This window comes from Podarcis gaigeae (assembly GCF_964106915.1).
Source record: "Podarcis gaigeae genome assembly, chromosome: 9".
In the NCBI taxonomy this organism is placed as follows: domain Eukaryota; kingdom Metazoa; phylum Chordata; class Lepidosauria; order Squamata; family Lacertidae; genus Podarcis; species Podarcis gaigeae.
Window position 1 is genome coordinate 51308761 of NC_139685.1, and position 20867 is coordinate 51329627.

A 20867-nucleotide genomic window follows, 5' to 3' on the forward strand; every position below is an offset into this window, starting at 1 on the left:
TGGACGAGCGCTATTAACGGAGAGGGGATGGGAGTGGCTACAGGCAGGAAGAGCCACGACGCTTGGCCGCAAGGGAGAATCGGAGCGCAGGGCGTGGTAAGCAGCGAGAACCGCAGCGCTTCCCTCGGCGCCTCCACTCTGTGCGCGTAATCGCTGCCGTGCGCTTCGCTGCTCCCCGTCGGCCGAGTTTCGGTGAGTTCCGCGGGCGTGTGGGCCAGGAGTTGTGGAGTGGAGAGGGGTAATGGCACTTCATGGAGAAGTGTAATGAAGGCTCCTGCACTGCGCTAATAACATAAAATAAAGCCCTGCGGTATTTAAGTAATGCGTAAACATCGTTGCAGGAGGGAAGGCATTCTCTGTCTGGGATAGCTCCGCGCGCCTGCTGAGGGGAAGGGGGGACGTGGGGACACGTTTGCCGGCTTGGGCGTTGGCTCCCGACGTGACGATTACGAAATCGGAACTTCTGGGCGCTGGCAGGGAACCCTCCGCTCCGCCTTTTTGCGCCCCCGCGTTTCCTGCGCCCTTTCCAGAGTTAACTGGCGACTGCACAGAGCACAACCTGATACTTTCTGCTCGTCTTCTCTTGCAGCGTCTCTTCTTCGCCGGATCGATTCCCGAAACAATGGCAAAGGTGAGTCATACCCGGCTTCCTTCCCTTTCTCCTTATTAAAATGTGTTTTATTAAATTAACGAAGTGGGTGGGCGGAGAAGTAGCCTTGGCGCCATCTTGCAGGGCATTCATTTATCTGTATGGGTTCCTTCTCCCAGTCCGTCTCTAAAGAGCTCAGGGAGCTGTGCAGGGTCTCTAACCGCCCTCCCTCTTTATTACAACCCAGTGAGGTAGGTTAGATCGAGGGAAAGTCATTAAAACTCACAAAGTAAGCTCTTCAAAGGAATGGTCATGGTGGCTGTTGCCTTTCAAACGATGCTGCTATGGCAGAGACATATTTTCCTTCCTCTCTTAATTACTTGGAAGTTGGCACCTGGCAGTACATGTGAAAAGGATCTAGGGGTCTTGGTAACCACAGGCTTAACATGAGTCCACAGTGTGATGCAGCAGCAAAAAAACCTAATGCTATTCTAGGCTGCATCAACAGAATCATAGTGCCCAGATCATGGGAAGTAATACCTGTAGTAGCACTCTATTCTGCCTTAGTTAGACCACACTTGGAATAATGTATACAATTCTGGGCACCACAATTTAAGAAGGATGTTGACAAGCTGGGACATATGCAGAGGAGGGCAAGATGATCAAGGGTCTGGAAACCAAGCCTTAGGAGGAGCGCTTGAAGGAGCTGGGTATGATTAGCCTGGAAAAGAGGAGACTGAGAGGAGATGATATGATAGCCATCTTCAAATATCTGAAGGGCTGTCACATGGAACAAGGAGCATGCTTGCTTTCTCCTGCTCTGGAGGGTAGGACTCGAACCAGTGGCTTCAGGTAACAAGAACGGAGATTCCAACTAAACATTCAGAAAAACTTTCTGACAGTAAGAGCTGTTCAGCAGTGGAACAGACTCCCACAAGAGGTTGTGGACTCTCCTTCCTTGGAGGTTTTTAAACAGAGGTTGGGTGGCCATCTGTCATGGATACTTTGGCTGAGATTCCTGTATTTCAGGGGGTTGGACTAGATGACCATCTGAGACCCAACTCTCTGATTCTGTAATTCTATGACCTTGACAGTCTGTTTCCCCATCATTTTTCTTAGTCCCTGCCTTATTGAAGAGGAGTGTTTTCTGGTGGGTGGGGAAGTCTGCCCTACAGATAAAAGGGACTTTCACTTCTGCCCTTAACTTTCATACTGCTCAGTGCTGAATTCTGTCTGAGTCAGTCTATCCAAGAGTTTTAAAGAGAGGCAGAATCCGTAGCAACGTGAACTCAGCCTAATCATGTGAAATCCACGTCAGACTTTTCCCCATTTTCCATTCTTTTAGCCAAGTTTCCTGCACTGTAGTTTTGTGCTGTGAGTGGGCGTTGCCTATTTCTAGTGGTTAAGAAGCAAGAAGCCAGGCAGAGAGAAAGATTCCAAATTCCACTTTCCTCCTCCCTCTGTTTTCTATTACTTACTCCTTGTGGCCAGACCTCTTTTGCATTACATTCATTTTCTATCTCTCTGAATGACGTTTTTCTTTATAAACCTTAAAGTTATTTTTTTTCTGAATGTATATGAAGACTTTTCAGTATCATCACAAGACTTTACTTTTGAAGTGTCCAGGAATGGCAGCTGAAGGACTAAACACATGGGACTACAGATATTTTATAAGTTTACAAAAAACAGCCATTTGCCCCAGTGTCATAGTGCTAGCCCAAATTGCCCCATCCCTGAGCTGCTATTGACCAGAGAGGAAGAAACTTAGGAGGTTAATACTGTAGTTTAAATGTGCAACTTTATTTTTCTGTATTGCAATAGCAGCTTTGGGGAATGACATGGAGTTGAGAAATCAGTGTGGTGCAGAGGCTCCACAGGTCCTGTGCAAATCAAACTTCCTTGCACTGGGGCTGCTGTCTGTAACAAAAGATGTTTGGATTCCAGTTAAGGAACTCCCCTATGAGGTGTAGTTTGACTCTTAAGAAAGCTTGGAAAACTCAAAAGAGGAATCTCTGGGAACAATGGGCCGCTCCATATGTGGCAGTTGTAATGCAACTTGGCTGTAGGTAAATTATTTTCTTTCATAAATAGATTGCGAGCATGGCACAGTGGGAGAGGCCTTTAAGCTTTTGCCCCAGCTTCAGTCCTGGTTGGAACAGGCCCCCAGGTGTGTGTTTATCATACAGCTCCCTCTGGCACTAGTGGGTCCAGCTGCTTTGCTATCACTCAGTAACTTTGAGGGGATTGTGCAAAATGACTCCATTGGAAGATGTTGTCCTGAAGGATTTATGTGAATTGCTGCTTTTGCTCAAAGTGTTTAATCCAGTGTTTCTCAACCTTTTTCCTACGTGGCCCCCTCCCGACCTTGTTTCCTTCCTGTGCCCCCCTCATGGGCATAGCCAAGGGGGGTGGGGGCCAGCTGCCCCACCAATAAGTAAAAATCAATACAAATCTGAGGTTCTACTCCCCCCCACAAAAGTCTGCCCCCCTAACAAAAATTCTGGCTATGTCCATGCCCCTCATCCCTCTGGCAGAAAGGTAGCTATTTGAATGTTTTGTTTGTAAATAGAACATGTTTTATTTATTATTTTTATAATTTATACAAAATACAATTGCAAAAAATGATGGGAACATAATGAAATATTGTTGAAACAGAAAAAAACACACACCATAGAATGGAGCTGGAAGTGGCATCTTTCTAGTGCAACCCCCTGCAATGTAGGAAACTCAGCTATGGCATCCATGACAGACGGCTATCCAACCTCTGCTTAGAAAGCTGGGCTGATGCTGCTGGCAGGCCCTGCACCCCTCTGCATCACCCGAAGGTCCTGATCCACTAGGTGCTGGGGTGGATTGAACCCTGCGCATTGCAGAGTCAGGCCCAGGCTGCCACCGGACCCAGCACTGGCAGCAGCAACAAGCAGTTCCGGCTCGCCCAGCCCTATGCATTGACTCATTGCCACCCCACCACTGCACCTGGGGGGGACACCTGGGGGTTCTGGATCGCAGGCTCTAGTGGTCAAAACTGGAGCCTCAGCTATCGCCCTCTCCCACTGAAAACAAACCAGGACTGCTCCAAGAAAACGCACATGGCAAAAAGGAGCATTAGGCCCTGGTGGGCCACCCTCTTACCTCCTTGTGATTGGCCAAGCGGGATAGCCAGCCAATCAGGATTAAAAAATAAAATAAAATTATTTTCACCATTTCTCGCTTCCCTCTGTGGCCCCTAGCCTTGTGCTGTGCCCCCCCATTTATACATATTCACTTTGAATATCCTGGGGGGGGGGGGCAGGGAGGGTCATATGGCCCTCAGTTTGGAAACACTGGTTTAACCAGAAGTTGGTTGCCATTCATAAACATGAGAATCAACACTGTGTGTCTGCAGTCTGAACAAAACATCTGAGAAAAATACATTGACATGGGGATACAATCCAGAAGGAAGCTGGGCTGCATACACACTGAGCATCCTTGCTCTGTTCCCAGACCTTCATATGTTGGGTGCATAGGCTTTTTCACATGACCAGGGAACCCCAACTGTCTGTGCTTCCTGAATTTCATGGGGAGCCTAAGCGTTTTCTGCCAGATATGTGTAGGTTCTCTCATCAGATCTTTTACTCAACACAGGAAGGTATGAGTTGGAGATATGGGAGCCAGGAACAGCATTTGTGGGCCTCTCTGTGCATTCATTAGAATGTGTGTGTGATAACTTCTGAAGAGGGAGTAAGAGGCAAAATAGCGTGAAGTACCTGGCTCAGCTCATCCAACATTCCATTTTCTGAATTCCATGAAGCTCACAGTTTGATCATTGAGAAAATAGATGAAACAGAGAAATGGCTTGATTATTTAATGGGTTGATGCATGATGTAAATGAAGTAAATAATAAGGGGCTCAGCACAGCTAGTTTTGTCTGCAGTTACTCTGATTCTTGAAGCCTGGGAAATAAGTCTGTTCAAATACCTTCCACATCATATCTAGTCTGGCACTGTGATAACATTCAAAGCAGCATGGGCAAATCTGGCTTATGAGGAATGAACAAGAGGGAGCTAACTACAAGTGAAGTAAGATAATTTTTCAGTCTTATGGAAGGCATGCTAAAGAGAAGATTACAGAAGCTACTGGCACTTAGTATTTGCCTAGTCTTGCTCTGCTGTAGCCTGGGTTGACTAACAGTTGTAATGTTATATCACTGTACCGTCACCTAATGTCTAGAATAACCGCCTTGCTGCAATGATTACCTGCGTCCTTTGTAATTGGAGTAGTTTAGCTTTTCTAACAAAGCTGTTTCTATAGTAGCAGTGCACAACTGTTACATGTTTGGATGTTGTCCCAAGATACTAGGAAAGGGAGCCCAGGACATTAATTGAGTTGATTGCAATATGTGTACGTTTGGAGAATATGCAGTATAAAAGATGTGTGTACTGTTTTTAGGTATGTTTAATTGGGCAGTCCTTAAACCAACATTGCTACTTTTACTGGGTTTTTTTAAATAATTATGTACAAAGGGCCTCTACTCATGTACAGAGTGTCTTCCTACTCAAGAACGCACATTTGGAAAAAAAAAGGTCACTCAAATGGCTTAAAATCTGAACAGCCCTTGCCACACATCCATGGTTTGTTATGAATCTATTTATATTCAGGGAAAGTATGTTGTAAAATATATGCATATTGCATCAGCAGGAAAGGGTGGTGCACATCTATTAATTTAGCTCTTTAAAAACCATAGGCAAGGGTTTGGTTTTTTTCTTGTTAGTGCTCATACTCCTTTATAAAAAGAAAAATGATTGATTCATTCATCTACCTTTCATAACAGACATGATCTGCATGTATGTTGCACTTCTATGTACAGTGGTGCCCCGCAAGACGAATGCCTCGCTAGACGAAAAACCCGCTAGACGAAAGGGTTTTCCGTTTTTCGATGCACTTCGCAAGACGGATTTCCCTATGGGCTTGCTTCGCAAGACGAAAACGTCTTGCGAGTCTTGCGATTTTTTTCGCTTCCCCCCTTTTTCTAAGCCGCTAATAGCCTTTTAGCCACTAAGCCGCTAAGCCTTTAATAGCCGCTAAGCTGCTAAACTGCTAATAGCGCTAATCCGCTAAGCCGCTAATAGGGTTGCTTCGCAAGACGAAAAAACCGCTAGACGAAGAAACTCACGGAACGGATTATTTTTGTCTTGCGAGGCACCACTGTATGTATCCTATAGGAATTGGCCCCTAGAGCACACATCCCTGGAGACACAAAGCAGGCTCATTCATATTGTGAGCACACTCAGAAGTGTTTTCCTGTTAGCGTGGGTGGCACTGTGGTCTAAACCACTGAGTCTCTTGGGCTTGCCGGTCAGAAGGTCAGCGGTTTGAATTCCTGCAACGGAGTGAGCTCCTGTTGCTCAGTCCCAGCTCCTGTTACTCAGTCCCAGCTCCTGCCAACCTAGCAGTTTGAAAGCACACCAGTGCTAGTATATAAATAGGTACCACTGCAGCGGGAAGGTAAATGGCGTTTCCATGTGCTCCAGTTTCTGTCACAGTGTTCTGTTGCACCAGAAGCAGTTTAGTTATGCTGGCCACATAACCCGGAAAGCTGTCTGTGGACAAACACCAACTCCCTCGGCCTAAAAGCGAGATGAGTGCCACAACCCCATAGCTGCCTTTGACTGGACTTAACTGTACAGGGGTCCTTTACCTTTACTTATATATACATAAAACAATTTTTCAGAGCAGGGCAGACTTGAAACATTATAGGTTTGTTGCTGTCCAGGCCATGCTTGGTCATTTCCCACCCTGCTTCTATTTCTCGTCCTGCAGCATTTTTAAGGTTTTTGAAGCATTTAGTTGGCTGTGGGAAGTGGGGGGGGGGGGAGGGAGAAGAAGAATGGTATGGGACACATTAATACAGACTTTTAAATACTCAGTGCTAGCTTCTGCCAATAAAATTATCAATAATAAATGGGTCGGGGATGCAGGTGCAATGGCACAAATTGGCCAAAATAAATTGGCTGCTCACCCACCCACAACTGTTCTAATGGAAGAGAGCCAGGAAGAGACCTCTTTCCAAGTCAATTTCACAAAAGCATGGAGCTTTGCTATGAGGTGCAAGCATAGGATTGCAAAAAGAAACAGTGAAGAAGAAAGGCCTTCGAATCCAGTGTGAGTCACGTTGTCTCTTTTCCGCTATCTGGAAACAGGTGGTGCGATTGCGCAACAAGTTGCTGCTTTGGAGGGACCCAAGAAGAATATATTTGTTCTCTTGGATCAATTATCAAAGGAGAACTTGGATTGGATTTTAATACTGGTGTAGCAAACAAATGAATAGGCAAGGGTGATGTTCTTAAAAGTAAGTGCTTAGGAATCGATGGTGTAGCTAAGGACCAAAAGTGGATGGTTATGCAATAGACAGCCTTGCAATGTTTTTTAAAAAGGAGAAGTAGCTGCAATCTGGTATGAAGGAGTGGTGGAAGGAGAGATTGCTTAACCCTTTCCCATCCTGTTGCTGTCTACTCAAAATCCCTCTGTTGATTTTTCTCCCCATGGAGTGGGAGAGAATTACAAAGTTTTCTCATTTATAAAGGATATTTTTTGTGGGAAAATGGCAGGAGAGGGAAGAGTTAAACAGTCTTTTCTCTTTTGAACTTCCACTCAAACTGGCAGGTTTCCATAGCTCCTATTGTTTTTAAACTAAAGCAGCCCACAGGCCTTGGGAAGCTGTTCAAACATACCTTGGCTGATCTTTCTTTCCCCTTACATCACTGCTTAGCTTGTCTTCTCTCGCATTCACCTTCTGCTAACTCTCCTGTTTTCAGAGCACACTTATGTTTGCAGACTGTAGCCTCCCCACCACCACCCAGATAGCGTTGTTTACATAGTTCAATACTGGCAGCTGCCCTGGCTAATGAATTAATGGGCAGGCTGGTAGTTTTCCGCCTGGGTTCTGCCGCAGCAAAATCCTAGTAAGTTACCTTCACAATGAATGTCACTGTCTTTAGTTGGAATGCTAGCATTACAGTGGTTAAACATGCATATACTTGCAAGAGGAGGGCTTCCAATCATCTGAGCTGTTTAACTAGGATTGCTTGTGTGTGAATGGAAGCTCGTTGCAAAACTCTGCATGCAGGATTGAGTCTTCAGTGTATTGCATGCTCCTCCCCAACCCTTCTGTGGTATCTCTCTCCATCATAAGCATTCTGCTGGAATTTGCCCACACATGTTATGATAAGATCTGGAAATGAACACTCATGCCAACTCTGTGTAACTCTTTCTTCCTAACTGGACACAGCATTGCAAACAGCCTCTCATACTGAATGCTCAGCATGTTCTCTAATTGTAGTGTAAATGTTGTAACCCTAACACAAACAACAGACAGCCCCAGAAAACCTAGCTGAACTGGGGAATTAATTCAACCATACTGGAAAAAGCAGGTACTGTACCTCTTTAATTTGGTTGCAGTATCTTTCCCCCTCATATGTATTTAATGCCAATATGAAAAAATAATCCTTGCTGATCTCCTAGTCTTGAGACACTTTCAGATTATTTTTTAAAAACATTCCTCCACACCAGTTCATAATCTAATCAAAAGGTTATTCTAAACTGATTTCAATAGACAGTAAACATGCAGCAGTCTTCTTATCCAAACGCTCCTTTAAACCCAAATTTTATTTGATTCATATTTTAAAGCTAAGAATCATTTGCAAGCAGTTTGTAATAATAATAACAGGGGCCTGCAGTTATTGGCCTTGATATGAAAAATGGAGGTCACAAATTACCTCTTTGCTAAGGAAATGCCTTATTAGCCAATTGTTTCGGACAGGCAGGCAAGGAGCTTGTAAGCTTGGCCCTTTGTAAGGAAGATGCTTTGGTGCCTTGCTTCCAGGTGTCCAAGAAGGGCTCTGGTTGCCTTTCCTGCAGGGAAAGGGGTTGTTAGAACAGTTGGAAGGCAGGGGTGCTGGACAGCTCCCCTCAATCAGTCAAGCAACCCTTGGCCTTCCAGCCTTGGAGCTGGGAGGGAGCAGAGTCCTCATACAGCTGCTGGAACAATCCTATCTTAAATCTTCCACTTCAAAGATGGTAGTGGTGGGCCTAGTCATTTGCTAGAGGACACTGGGACCCTTGCCACAATGAGCAGAAACAGAGAAGTCTGAACAATACGCGGGTGGCGCTGTGGGTTAAACCACAGAGCCTAGGACTTGCCCTGCTCCTGCCGCAATTCCAGAGTCGGTCACGACTGGACCTAATGGTCAGGGGTCCCTTTACCTTTATCTTTTATGCCAGTGGGTGTGGAGATAATCATTCTGAATTTAGGGACAGAAAAATAGTGTGTACTAGTCTTCTGGGGTCTTTTCTAGTCCAGAATAAATTGAATAAAATGTGTTATGTTTGAGATGTTTTTATGTTGCCTGTTGCATTTACTTTGCCTAGATTCTTTTTTTTTTTTTAATGTAGTGTAGCATGGCAGCTATCCTACTGGGATATAATGATTCCGCTTTGGCTTAGAATAACACACACAGCTGCTGCCAGATAAATTACAGCTGCTGTTCAGATGCCAATTCTGTTTTGTCCTCTGTCTTTGCCTTTGACTTATAGTTGCCCTCTGAGCTAGATCCTCTTTGCCAGTTTTCTAACAATAGAGCAGATTAATTGAAACTGGCGAATAAAGAGTTGAGTTTCCTTGCTGGAGTCAGACAACAATGCTAGCTTAATATAACCCAACAAGTAAGAATAAGAAGATACTTACTGCCATATTGTGAAACTTGCACATACCGTTACAATATCAGTAGTGTAGACTGTAAAACTGAAGGTTATTTGGAGGAAAGGAACAGATGAAAAAAATGAAATGGCCCTTCACACAACTGTGTTATTACCACAGGGTGACATCTAGGATAGATTCAGGTGAGTATCTGAGGTTGTGAAGGCATGAGGGAGTTTTTCATGTGGTGACCATTTGCAAGCAAACACATGGGTGTACCACAAATCCTTGTTTCCCCTTCCTGTTTACTCTGCATCTTAAAGGAATTTCATGAGATGGTGGTCTGGATTATTCTTGAAACTTCTAAAGTTGTCTATTTATCTTTATTGTCACTTCTGACAAGAGATCAGTAAGGAACCCATTCACATTATTTTGAATGGAATGGACATGTATTCTGGTGTCCCAACATCGTGTGACCACTGAGTCTTCTCTTCTCAGGTGTGTACCACTGGTGCACAAGGCAAATCCATGCACAGAATCTGCAGATTTCGGCCAGGAGGTGATGAACTGGATTTCACCTTGTAAATAAATTAAAAAACTCTGTACCCATTTGCCCAAACACCAATAATCGATTAAGCTACAACAGGAAGGCTCAACCATTGTGATTCTGAAGCACAAAATTTCCCAAGAACAGTTGCCCAGTCCCTAAAAGGAAAGGTTGTATAAGGAGTCTGGTTTATGAAGACTGGAACACCTAGCAGCCATCTTGGTGTCCTCCAGATGTTGATAGACTAGAACACCTATAATCCTAGACTTTTTGCCAGTGTGGCTGGGGCTGATGGGAGTTTGAGTCTAACAACATCTAAGGATGGCACCATCTTGGCTACCCCTGAATTTAGGGGCATATGAATTCTCTTCAAGGAAACAATGAGCTTTCCTGAAACTTTGTTTGTTTGTTTAAAAAACCCACACACATCATTTTATTTTGCCTTCTATATTTGGATGCCTTCTTCAGGGACTTGCATTAGATGTTTGCGAAGTGCAGCTAACTAGCTTTTTGTCCAGCCTTTAATTATCTGACTGGAGGATTTTATCTTATTTTTGTGTTGGAAATTTTTGTATTTTAAATATTTTATTTTTCAAATGTGTTTATGCATCATAACATTAAGTCAAACTTGTTGGATTCTTATGGTTCATGTCTTTTAGATATTGTGTTAATGATTAATGCTTAATTAATAATCATTTGATGATTGAGGATTCCCCCCTGCTTTTGGAGTTATCATAATATTGCCCAAACTTCAATGCCTTAATGTAATGTTGTGTTTCTTTCTAGTATACAAAAGGCACTGTGAAGGATTTCCCTGGCTTTGATGCCAGAGCTGATGCTGAGGTCCTTCGCAAGGCAATGAAAGGCTTGGGTAAGGCATTAATTGTTTTACAGACTAGGTGGACCATTATCAGTTAAACAACATGTTCGGATTCCTGCTTCATCCCTTGACATAGCAGTCATTCACTGATGTTTGCAAAAGCAGGATATGACATACTTAGAAAAGCAATCATTAACAATGTGTTCCAGTAAAAGTAACTATTTATCCATTTTTTCTCCTGAACAGTGGAAGTCCTGTTCTAAAATAGTTACATTTCTCAGGAAATGTTAATTATTGTTTTCCTAAAATAAGGGCATCACTGATTGATTAAAGTGTGAGCTGGAAGCACTGATTTGGCTTCATGATGTCAAAGCATAGACAAATTTGATTGGCTATTTGGCATCTTTGGGAAGCCTGATCAGAATTAGAGTTATACTTCCTGCTCCCACTCGGATGCAGTGGTGTTGTATCACTAAATCTAATTGGTTCCCTAACACATAGTGGTTCTTGATTGGCTGGGGTTACCTTGGGAGAGGCAATTTCCCCTTTTTCTTTTAATGGCATTGAAGCAGGAGGTTGGAGAACTAATTAGTTGCAAGCAGTGCTTGAAAAAGGTAATTGGGGTTCATGGAAATCTCCCTCATAGACCAGGCACTTTCATGGGCAGACATCTGGTATAGCCATGCCATACCAATAATGCATGTTAAAATATGTTTGGATTGGAGATTGTATAGTGAAGTAGAGAGATACTTAGATAACTTTCTTCCGGCAACACAGGATTTCTAGAAAGTGAATATTCATGTGTACTGTAGCCTATTTTCAATGCTTGACATATTCATCTGCAAAATATTTATGTTCATCATTGCAATCAATCACTCTGTTTTTAATTTGCATAATTTAAGGAACGGATGAAGAGCCAATTGTGAAGATTCTAACGAGCAGAAGCAATAAGCAACGCCAGGAAATTGCAGTGGAATTTAAAACGTTGTTTGGCAGGGTAAGGAGGCTACTTTGGGTTGGGAGTTGATTTGTGTGCACTTGTCTGTATAATATGGATTTAGTGATGAATAATACTTCAGGTCTACTGGTTGCAAATTTTCTATTACTCCATGCATCCAACCCCAAATAAATACCATACTTTTCTGTGTACAAGACTATGTTTTTTAAAAAAACTAAAAAACAATGTTTAAAAGGGGGGGATAGTCTTATATATGGGGGCAATCTCCCCCCATTTTCTTAATTTTGAGTCCCCCAAAATAGGGGTCGTCTTATACATGGAAAAATACGGTATACACCCTTCACGAACTTTTCATTCATCCTAGTGATGTTCCAGGTTTATGGCTGACGGGTTAATTTTAAACTGCATTTCTCATTAGTCAGGCATTTCTTATTAATTAGGCATTCTTTATTCTGTCAATTAGGACCTGGTTGATGACTTAAAATCGGAGCTTACAGGCAAATTTGAGAGACTGATGGTTGCTCTGATGAGACCTGCACGGCTTTTTGACGCCCATGCACTGAAGCATGCCATTAAGGTAAAATGAGTGGCACAAAATGAAAATATTGATGACTTTTTCTTTTTCTTTAGGAATGTATCTCCTATCATTATGTCTTCCTATCATGATGATGATGATCGTTCTGCTTGATTATTTATGGTGATTGCTTTCATTTTAATGATCTCATTTATTTTCTGATCCACCTGAGTAATTCCAGAAACATCTCAGCCACTTGAGTTTTCAATGGTCTTTTGTCTTGTAGATGAAGTGCAAACAATGTCTGGTCCATAAGAGTGTGTGCAAAAAAGCCATGCGTGCCGAATGCTCGAATTTCACAATCGCAAGGTGTCTTTCCTTTTAAAGTGGCCCTCTATGTAAAATTTATGAGTGAATCCCATTGTTCTGCTTCCAGTGGAAGTTTTTAATGGCCATTATTGGTTCTAGTTTGTGATTAAATATATTATATGCAATGCTATTCTTAGGGATGGGGGAACCAGCAAGGAAAGTTCACAAGAGCTCTGCCTAATAAACACTGCATTTTGATTCACAAAGTAGCCAACCAGGTTCTTATGCAAAGCCCATTAATGGGACACAAAGACAACAACTTGCTGCCATGTTGCTTCCACCAAGAGGTATTAAGAGGCATCCTCCCTCTGGGCCTAGCGATTCGTTGTGATTTAATAGCAACTGGCCACCGCTATATCTTACGATGGCAAATTCCATAATTACCTGTTGTCTGCCCTGAATTACCTTCTCATCACTTTCATTGGATGGCGTCAGTGAGAGGGAATAAAACTTCCTCACTTTCTTCACACCATGCATAATCCTGTATGCCTCTTATCATGTCTCTTCCTTTGCTGTCCCCCTTTCTACTCTAAAAACACCCTAGTTGTAGGTTTTCCTCATAAGGCAGGCCCCTTGTCATTTTTGTTGGCCTTTCCATGAACAGATAACTGTTCTGTAAAACTGCTCACATTTGGCAATTTCTCTCAGCACCTTTTGTAAGCACCTTTCAAATTTCAGCAGAGGGCTTAGACTGGGAAATAAAATAATCTCTAGATATTATGTGCAAATGTCTGGTTAGATCCAATAATGTTTAGCGGGGACAAGCCCTCGAAGATACTTACTAGTACAGTTATTCAACTATATAAACTGTTTCCAGTTGCTTATCCACTCTGAGCAAAGTATTCTAGCCAAATATTGATTTTGCTTTTCCAGCTAGGAATTTGAGGGGGGAAGGCAACTGGAAAGTTGACATACTGGGGTGGCTGAGTAAATGAAAGGCCCATGATCTCATATTAATTTTAAGAGATAAAAGTAATAATCATTAAGCTGACAGAAGGGGGAACAGGGATGGAATGGTTAATGATTAAAAGACTTGTTACTCAAGCCAGCTTGGTTATATTGTGTAGAATGTGTAGACCTTTGTGGGAGGTTTTTTTTTTTAATGGCTGATGAAAGCAGCCATTGATAATTCTCCATGACCACCCACCTTACAACTCATCTGATTTTTTTACCCTCCTGCCTCAGAGGCTGCAATGACGTTTTGGGTACTAGGACCCACACTGGGAGTCCACACCTCTGCAGGGTACCTGTAAATGGTGACAAGCACACGTTTGGAGCCTGGCTGGCTGAAAAGCAGTGGTTTACCTAGATTTCCAAAGGGTCATTTCACTCATGACCCTGTCTGCATGTTGCAGAAGAGGCCTTGTTACACTTTCCTCCACTGTCTGTGGAGGTAAGGACCCATGGCCAGGCCTTAGAACTGGGCCCACCCTTTGAGTTTCACTTCCCACAAGGACTTGGCAAGGCCTTTTCCTGTGTGTTCAGATAGCAATTGAAGACAGTGCTGGTTGAGTTCATTATGATGTTCACTGAGCATTGATTTATTCCCTCCTTGCCCCAGTTGCTGTTCAGTTTTTTGTTGGTTTTGGTGCATTTTGTATTTCATTTTAGTGTTTTATATAGTGGGTGCAAGCCACTCTTTCACTCCTACATTTGGACAAAAGTGAAATGGTTTTCTAAATTATTAAAAAGCATCTGGTGGGAGAAGGTTCCGGGGGACAAAAGCAGGGAAAGGATTAAGCACCTTCTTTCCCCCACTGTTTCTCCATTGCAAATGCCCCAGGTTTTCACACTTTGGTCTGCCACTGAAAGTTGAGTAGTAGCCCTATGAATGCTACAGGATAAAAATAGGGGAGCATCTTTGCCACTGGAATGGCTTGCAGTCTATTTCTGCCCCAATTCAAACAACTTTACGTTGTTTGGCACTCCCAAAATATAGGAAGTAAATAAAAATAAAATACAGATTTTATACTGACAGTGGTGGAAAGCAAATACAGGACCTCTTTGCTGCATGGCAACTTCTGCGCAAATTAGTGCAACTGACATCTCAACTCATCGAACAGATGGCATGAATTGGCCCTTGATTTTGAAGCATCCCTATGTGTTCAGCATAAAGAATTACTTTGTTCACAAGTGTTGCAAATACATGCTGAGTAGTAAGCTCTGAAAAGAGGGGAGTGAAGTGAATCAAAATGGTTTATCATCCATAAATTCAGCCAGATGTTTGCAGAGCAAATCTGGGCTTGTAGTGATAAGGTAGTTTAAAATATTGGCTTTCAAAGTATTATCTTGTAGAGTTGTAATGTGACCATAGATATTAGAAGAAAGATACATTTATACAAAGTAGCAATTAAGCAATTGCATTAGCAATGCAACTCTAGAACTATTTAGAGTCCTGGGCACTGTCAAGGTCACTTCCTAGCCAAAGGAATGCACACGGCTGATAGTTAAATATTTATTGCCAAAGATAACACACACAGTCACTTCTACAGCTCTGGATATCTACGCAATACCAATCTAACAGCTAGGCAGCTATTCCCTGGTTCGCGTTCTATGGAGCAGTTGCAGCAACAGGGGACCAGCTCTGTTCCACTGGTTTATGTACCTTCCCCTGATGGGTTTCATGCATGTAGCCAGAGACTGCGTCTGCGTGGAAGCTTCCTCCATTCCTCCTTTTTCTATTCTCCTGGTTCTGGGGGACAGTGGTGTGGGATGTAAAACCGCAGTCAAGTACAACATTCCTACAGTGGACATGTGACTTGAAGAGGGTGTGGTCTGTTGTACTAGCATGGAGGAGCACACGGCCTCCATGTTATGATCAGTGTGTGTGTTCCCCATTTTGGATGTTGCTATGTGTTTGGAGAAGGGACTGCTTAGCCGCAGTCACTCAGGACTAACTTCTGTATGGAATAGTTCTAGTTGTTAAGTACAGTCATACCTTGGGTTAAATATGCTTCAGGTTGAGCATTTTCAAGTTACACTCTGTGGTGATCCAGAAGTAACGGAACGCGTTACTTCTGGGTTTCGCCACTCGTGCATGTGCAGATGCTCAAAATGACGTCATGCATGCGCAGATGTGCAGTCGTGGGTTGCATTCTACTCAGGATGCGAATGGGGCTCCGGAACGGATCCTGTTCGCATCCAGAGGTACCACTGTACTGTAACCTAAGCCTGCCTTCAGGGATATGTCTGGGAACCGGAATGAATCTGTGAGTAAACTATTATTATAATAACGTTAATCAGATTCTTTTGTTTATTCTTTTAAGAGGGAAAGGCAAGGGATTTTACTAGGAAGGAATCTTTAATAGTAAGACTCAGATGAGTCAGCAGCAAGCTGATCGCTGCGTAATCTAAAAAGGGGGATGTTTGGAACTCTGCTAGAATATGGAACTTTCTAGCGCAAGTTTGGAAGGATATTATTAAATAATATATCCTCTCCTGCCTCCCCAATCATCCCCACAAGTGATGCATGACCAGGTGAGAAAGCACCTGGCTTTTCACTTGCCTGACCTGCCTCTTCTGCCTTATCTTCCTACCCATCCTATGCTCCACTCTCCAGCTCTGAAGCTTTTCCTGCCTCTGCCTCTTGCCTCCTGGCTGGTACAGATTCCCATTGACCACTGCCCCCTTCTCCTGATTCAGACTCCAGCTTGCTGCCCCCCCAAGTGCAGACAGGAATTGCAGTGAAATAACGTGGTCTCAAGAAACTCCTCTCCACCCACCTATTTTCTCAGGAAACAAGGCATATATTTCATTCTTGTTAAGAATTAGAATGGAGTTATGAACTAAGCTGAAGTTTCGACTTCTGTTTTCTTCATAGACTTCCATTTTTATAATAATAATAATAATAATAATAATAATAATAATAATAATAGTTTGTAACAACTGGTGATCAGAAGGGGACCTGAGGGCTGGAGGAAATCTGGCTGCAAGCCACATCTGATGTGTGAGCTGGGCGTTCTCCTCTCTTGGTTTAACCCCCCAAAGTGGGTCGTTTCTGTCTTGAATGCTGAATAAATACATTCATTTATAATGAAACTTTTAAAAAGCAATCTTGAGCCCATTAGCAGGCATGCTTATTTGCTCTTTGTATTTATTAGGCAACAACAGCTGTTATAAAAGTAACCACTAATGGCTCTTAGCTCCTCTTATTTGCTTCTGTTATAAACTTTGCTGTGGAGAACGGTTGTATTGGAGGAAATAGGAGGCATATTCAAGCACACACTTTCCTGTACACATGCAGAGAAATACCATGACCTCATTGTCTCCGTTCCACAGCTGGACATCTGTCATCTGGCAGTACTACTGATAAGAGATGGTGGTCATTCTGTTCTTTGGTGAGGCGAAAGCCATCCACTTGGCAGGCCCATTAGGATTTTCTTTTAGTTTTATTAAAAGGACCGTGATGTAGGAATCCTTATTTCAGCTCTTAACTCTGCCACGTTTCCTGTGTGAGTCAGTGCAAATTCTATTTCTGGGTCTTCATGTACCCTTATTGACATGGCATTCAGGAAGCAGAACTTTGTAGTCTTGAGCATTATGAATTTCTTTCAAATGCATTTTAAGTAATTAAACATTTGAGGTGTGGTGTGTGTTTTTTTTAAAAGAAAATTCTGTAGAAAATGAACATTCTCATGAGATTAAGATAGAGGTGTATATTGAACAAAAATAACTTACATTATTTCATCAACCAAATCCATTAATTACAGGGGGCAGGAACTGATGAAAAAGTCCTTACTGAAATTCTTGCATCCAGAACACCAGCTGAAATCCGGAATATAAAACAAGTTTATCAGGAAGGTAAAAGCAGTGCTTTTTCTGTGTTTTGAAACGCTATTGTAATTGCAGGAACTTTTGTCTGTGCATGAAATAATAGAATAAGGAAAGTGGAAAATATACAGAATGCAACTTCAGTACTTAGAGAGATAAGGCTTGTAAAAGCTTCAAATGCCTTGTTTTGGGTGCACATTCTTGTGCTTTGCACTACATAATTGAATTTCTTCCTTTGGCATTTTCTTTAGAATTTAATTCAGTCAACGAACAGGATTCTAACAACATGTGAAAGAGGGAATTCGGTACCACTTAGTGATTTGAAAAGGCTTATTCTGAACCATTGATTGTAGATAAAGTATTTATTTCCTGGTTCAAAGCGCTATTAAGGCCACCCTTTCGCTTGAGAAATCAGCATTGTTTATAAGTTACAGTCAATACAGTCAATTGGATGGGATTGCTTTTTTAAGGGGGAGGAAAATATCACAAAGCATAATAGAGTGAGGCAACCAATTCACACTGTTGTTCTTGTGCTGCAGTTTCTCTTTTCAGATAGGCTCTCTGGTAGCTCTACTATAGAGGAGGAATCTGCAGATGGTTAGCTTTGGGTAGCTGTGTGACTTGTAGTATCAATGAGCATGTCTGATCTCAGGGGTGGGAAACTGTTTGCATGGAGGGAGGGTAGAAGAATATCAGAAGCCCAGTTCGCACCTTACCTCCACATAGATATCTTGCATGAAGAAGAAGGAGCACCAATGGCCTTGCCTCTGCCACATCCACTTGTTCAGTGTGGTTGTCTGTAAAGGGGCAGTTGTGCATGAATAGCTGAATGCATGAAAGTGACCCATGTGTCAATGTCTGTTTAAGTTTCTCCTTTTTCCAGTCTTCAGTTCACTACATTTCCACATCAGTGCAACTTCTTTAAAAAAGAAGGCCCTGGTGCAATTTAGTGCAGATGCACACATTTTTGTGAGGAACGTAATGTATGTAATATATGTTTTCATTCATAAAAAACATACTGGGGAGAATTGCCATTCTAGTTGTTTTATATACATATATATGACATCAACATAGAGTGGCTCACATTTTGTACAGTGATGGGTGTGTTCCCTTTTTTTTTGCAGAATATGAAGCTGACTTAGAAGATCATGTAACTTCAGACACTTCTGGTTTCTATCAGAGGATGCTGGTAGTTCTTCTTCAGGTAAGCATCTACAGTAGATGGCTTAAGCAGGAAATTCAAGGCAAAGGTTGCTTTGTTTAAAGTGGAATCTCTGCATTATGACTCCAGTATATGTTTTGTGGGGGGTGGGATTCATCTCCCCCAAGCCTGTTTATACGTGGGTCCTTGATTCTTTAAGGGTATAGTTCAGACATTTCCCCCTAATAGCCTGTGTCCCATAGAACACTGGGTGGAAGGAAAACATGAATCAAAGAGCATGAATGTTGTACGTTCTGAGGTCCTGTCCCAATTTCCTAGACCATCTTCACCCTTTCCACTTACCTTTTTTTTAAAAAAGTGACTTTCCCCCTTCCTTTCCTCCTTTGTACCTGCTCCTTGGAACCCCTATGCCAGTTTTAGTAGTACTGTAGAAAAGGTTACTATTGCACGATGGGTGTCTCTTGTCCAAATGTGCCATCCTCTCAACAACATTGACAGTAAGGGTACTTTCCAACAGATTTTCCCTTTGGTCTTGGCCTGTTTGTTTAGTATCCATAGCTCAAATGCAACATGGTGCCCATGCACAGCTTGGCTCTGTCTATTTGCATACTGGAGACAGTGAATCACATAGGGCGTGTGTAGCTCATGCACAGTGCCTACCAATGAAGGCCGAGGTGGCTGCAAAAAACTCTTTGGGAAGGACCATAGCTCAACGGTAGAGCATCTGTCTTACACGCATAAGGTCCCAGGTTCAATTCCCGCCATCTCCATGTAGAACTTGGAGAAACTTCCTGTCCAAAACTCTGGAGAGCTGCTACCAGTCAGTTTAGACAATGCTGAGCTAGATTGAACCATCGGTCTGACTCAGTATACAGCAGCTTCTTGTGTTTCTCTTTGCCATATCAAAACCTTTTTCAACAGTGCAGAATTTTTATACCTAAGTATATTAATCTCTTTCATTATATTCATGAACCCATTCTGTCCCCCCCCCTTTTATCCCATTTAGGCCAATAGAGACCCCGATGGCCAAGTGAATGAGGCGCTGGTTGAGAAAGATGCTCAGGTAAGACTCTCTACTTGTCCTTTCCCCCAAGTGTTTTTGAAAAAGCACCCTAAAAATACATGCAAGTAGAAGTTCACTTTGAGAGTGCAGTTCGAGCATGGAAATGTAGATCTGCAGCCCATTCAGTTGTGCGTGCATGGAGAATTAAGGCCTTCCCATTATTTTTATTTCCCTTACATTCTGCAGTCACTGCATTGTACAAACTTGGCAAATAAAGGAAGCACTGTTTGGAGCTGGTCCCGAAGGGCCCCTGCATTTCAGAGCCCTGTTCTCAGCCTGTAAAAGGCAGACATTTTGAATATTTTTGCAAGTGAGAATTCCTGGAGTGTTTTGATGCAACTTACTGAGCCTCTGTTAAGCTTGCAGCCACCATTTTCGTTTCCCCCCCAGAATGATCCATTCTGAGGTGCCTTTAGGGAAAGAAATAGCTGCAACCAAAAAAGAGTGAACCTCACTTTTTTGGGTGTGGTGGCCATCAATTTCTTTCCATTCTGGGAAAACTGCCAGCAGCCTGATAGAGGCTCAAGAACGTTAATAGCTCTCCCCCTCCCAAACAATAAGAAAGAAGGGGGTGCAGGTTCACCTTCCTCTTTTGATGAGGTCCCAAACTCTTTAAATGTAAGCTGGTGGTTCTCTCTAGAAAATGTTTGGCTGAGCCTTGACTGGCCTGTTAGAGGGACCATTTTGCTGCATCCCATCTGGCCTTGGGTCATTCAGTAGGAACATGCTGAGTGTGGCACTAATCTACACTGCCGCACAGCTATACTGGGTCAGAGATTGGCCGTGCTTCATTCTGACGTGCAACAAAGTCATAGGGTTGTATCCAGTGCTGCACCAGTAGGGTCCACAGATGCAATTGGACTTCTGTCTCCTCTTCTCCTCCTGCACACACCCCAAAATCTGCTCCAGCGTGTGTACCAACCCAACTGCACCACTCTTAACATTAAAAAAAGATAAGTGGGAAGGAGATGGGACCCACCAACACCCCAGAACTGAGCATGTTCAATGCCTGTAGAAGGCTGACTATCCCATGATTCGAAATGGAAAAGCAAGAGGGAAGAGAATGGGGTATCCTGAACGAGGGTGTTCCATTTTGCAACGTGCTGCAAGTCCCGCTTGTGTGTCATAGTATATGTGTTAATTCAGATCTTAGGGGTGACTCATAAGAGGGTGGAGTGAGTGCTAAAACCATTCATGTAAAATTACTTTGATGGGATTCTTTTTGGGAAGCAGATGAATAACATTTTCCATGGTTCTCCGTGTGTGTGTGTGTGTGTGTGTGTGTGTGTGTGTGTAAGCTCTGAGTTGGTTTACAAACAGGAAAAAGGAGTGGTAGCAACAAAGTAGTCGCTTAGGTCACACTGTATTTTAGAGCAGACTGGCTGGGAAGTTAATTATAGT

The 20867-nt window shown here is 42.8% G+C and overlaps 2 protein-coding genes across 3 annotated transcripts in view; both read left to right on the forward strand.

Annotated features, from left to right (window-relative positions):
- Positions 1–20867, forward strand: part of SMIM43 (small integral membrane protein 43) — a 245669-nt gene that overhangs the window by 27053 nt on the left and 197749 nt on the right. The window lies entirely within an intron of this gene.
- The window catches only part of ANXA5 (annexin A5), a 26710-nt gene continuing 5843 nt past the window's right edge, over positions 1–20867 (forward strand). Inside the window, exons 1-8 of the mRNA XM_083755974.1 lie at positions 1–192; positions 590–631; positions 10597–10681; positions 11533–11627; positions 12052–12165; positions 17181–17271; positions 18366–18445; positions 19410–19466. Coding sequence (XP_083612100.1) covers positions 623–631; positions 10597–10681; positions 11533–11627; positions 12052–12165; positions 17181–17271; positions 18366–18445; positions 19410–19466 — 531 coding nt within the window. The 5' untranslated portion in view covers positions 1–192; positions 590–622. The remainder of the gene's footprint in view (positions 193–589; positions 632–10596; positions 10682–11532; positions 11628–12051; positions 12166–17180; positions 17272–18365; positions 18446–19409; positions 19467–20867) is intronic.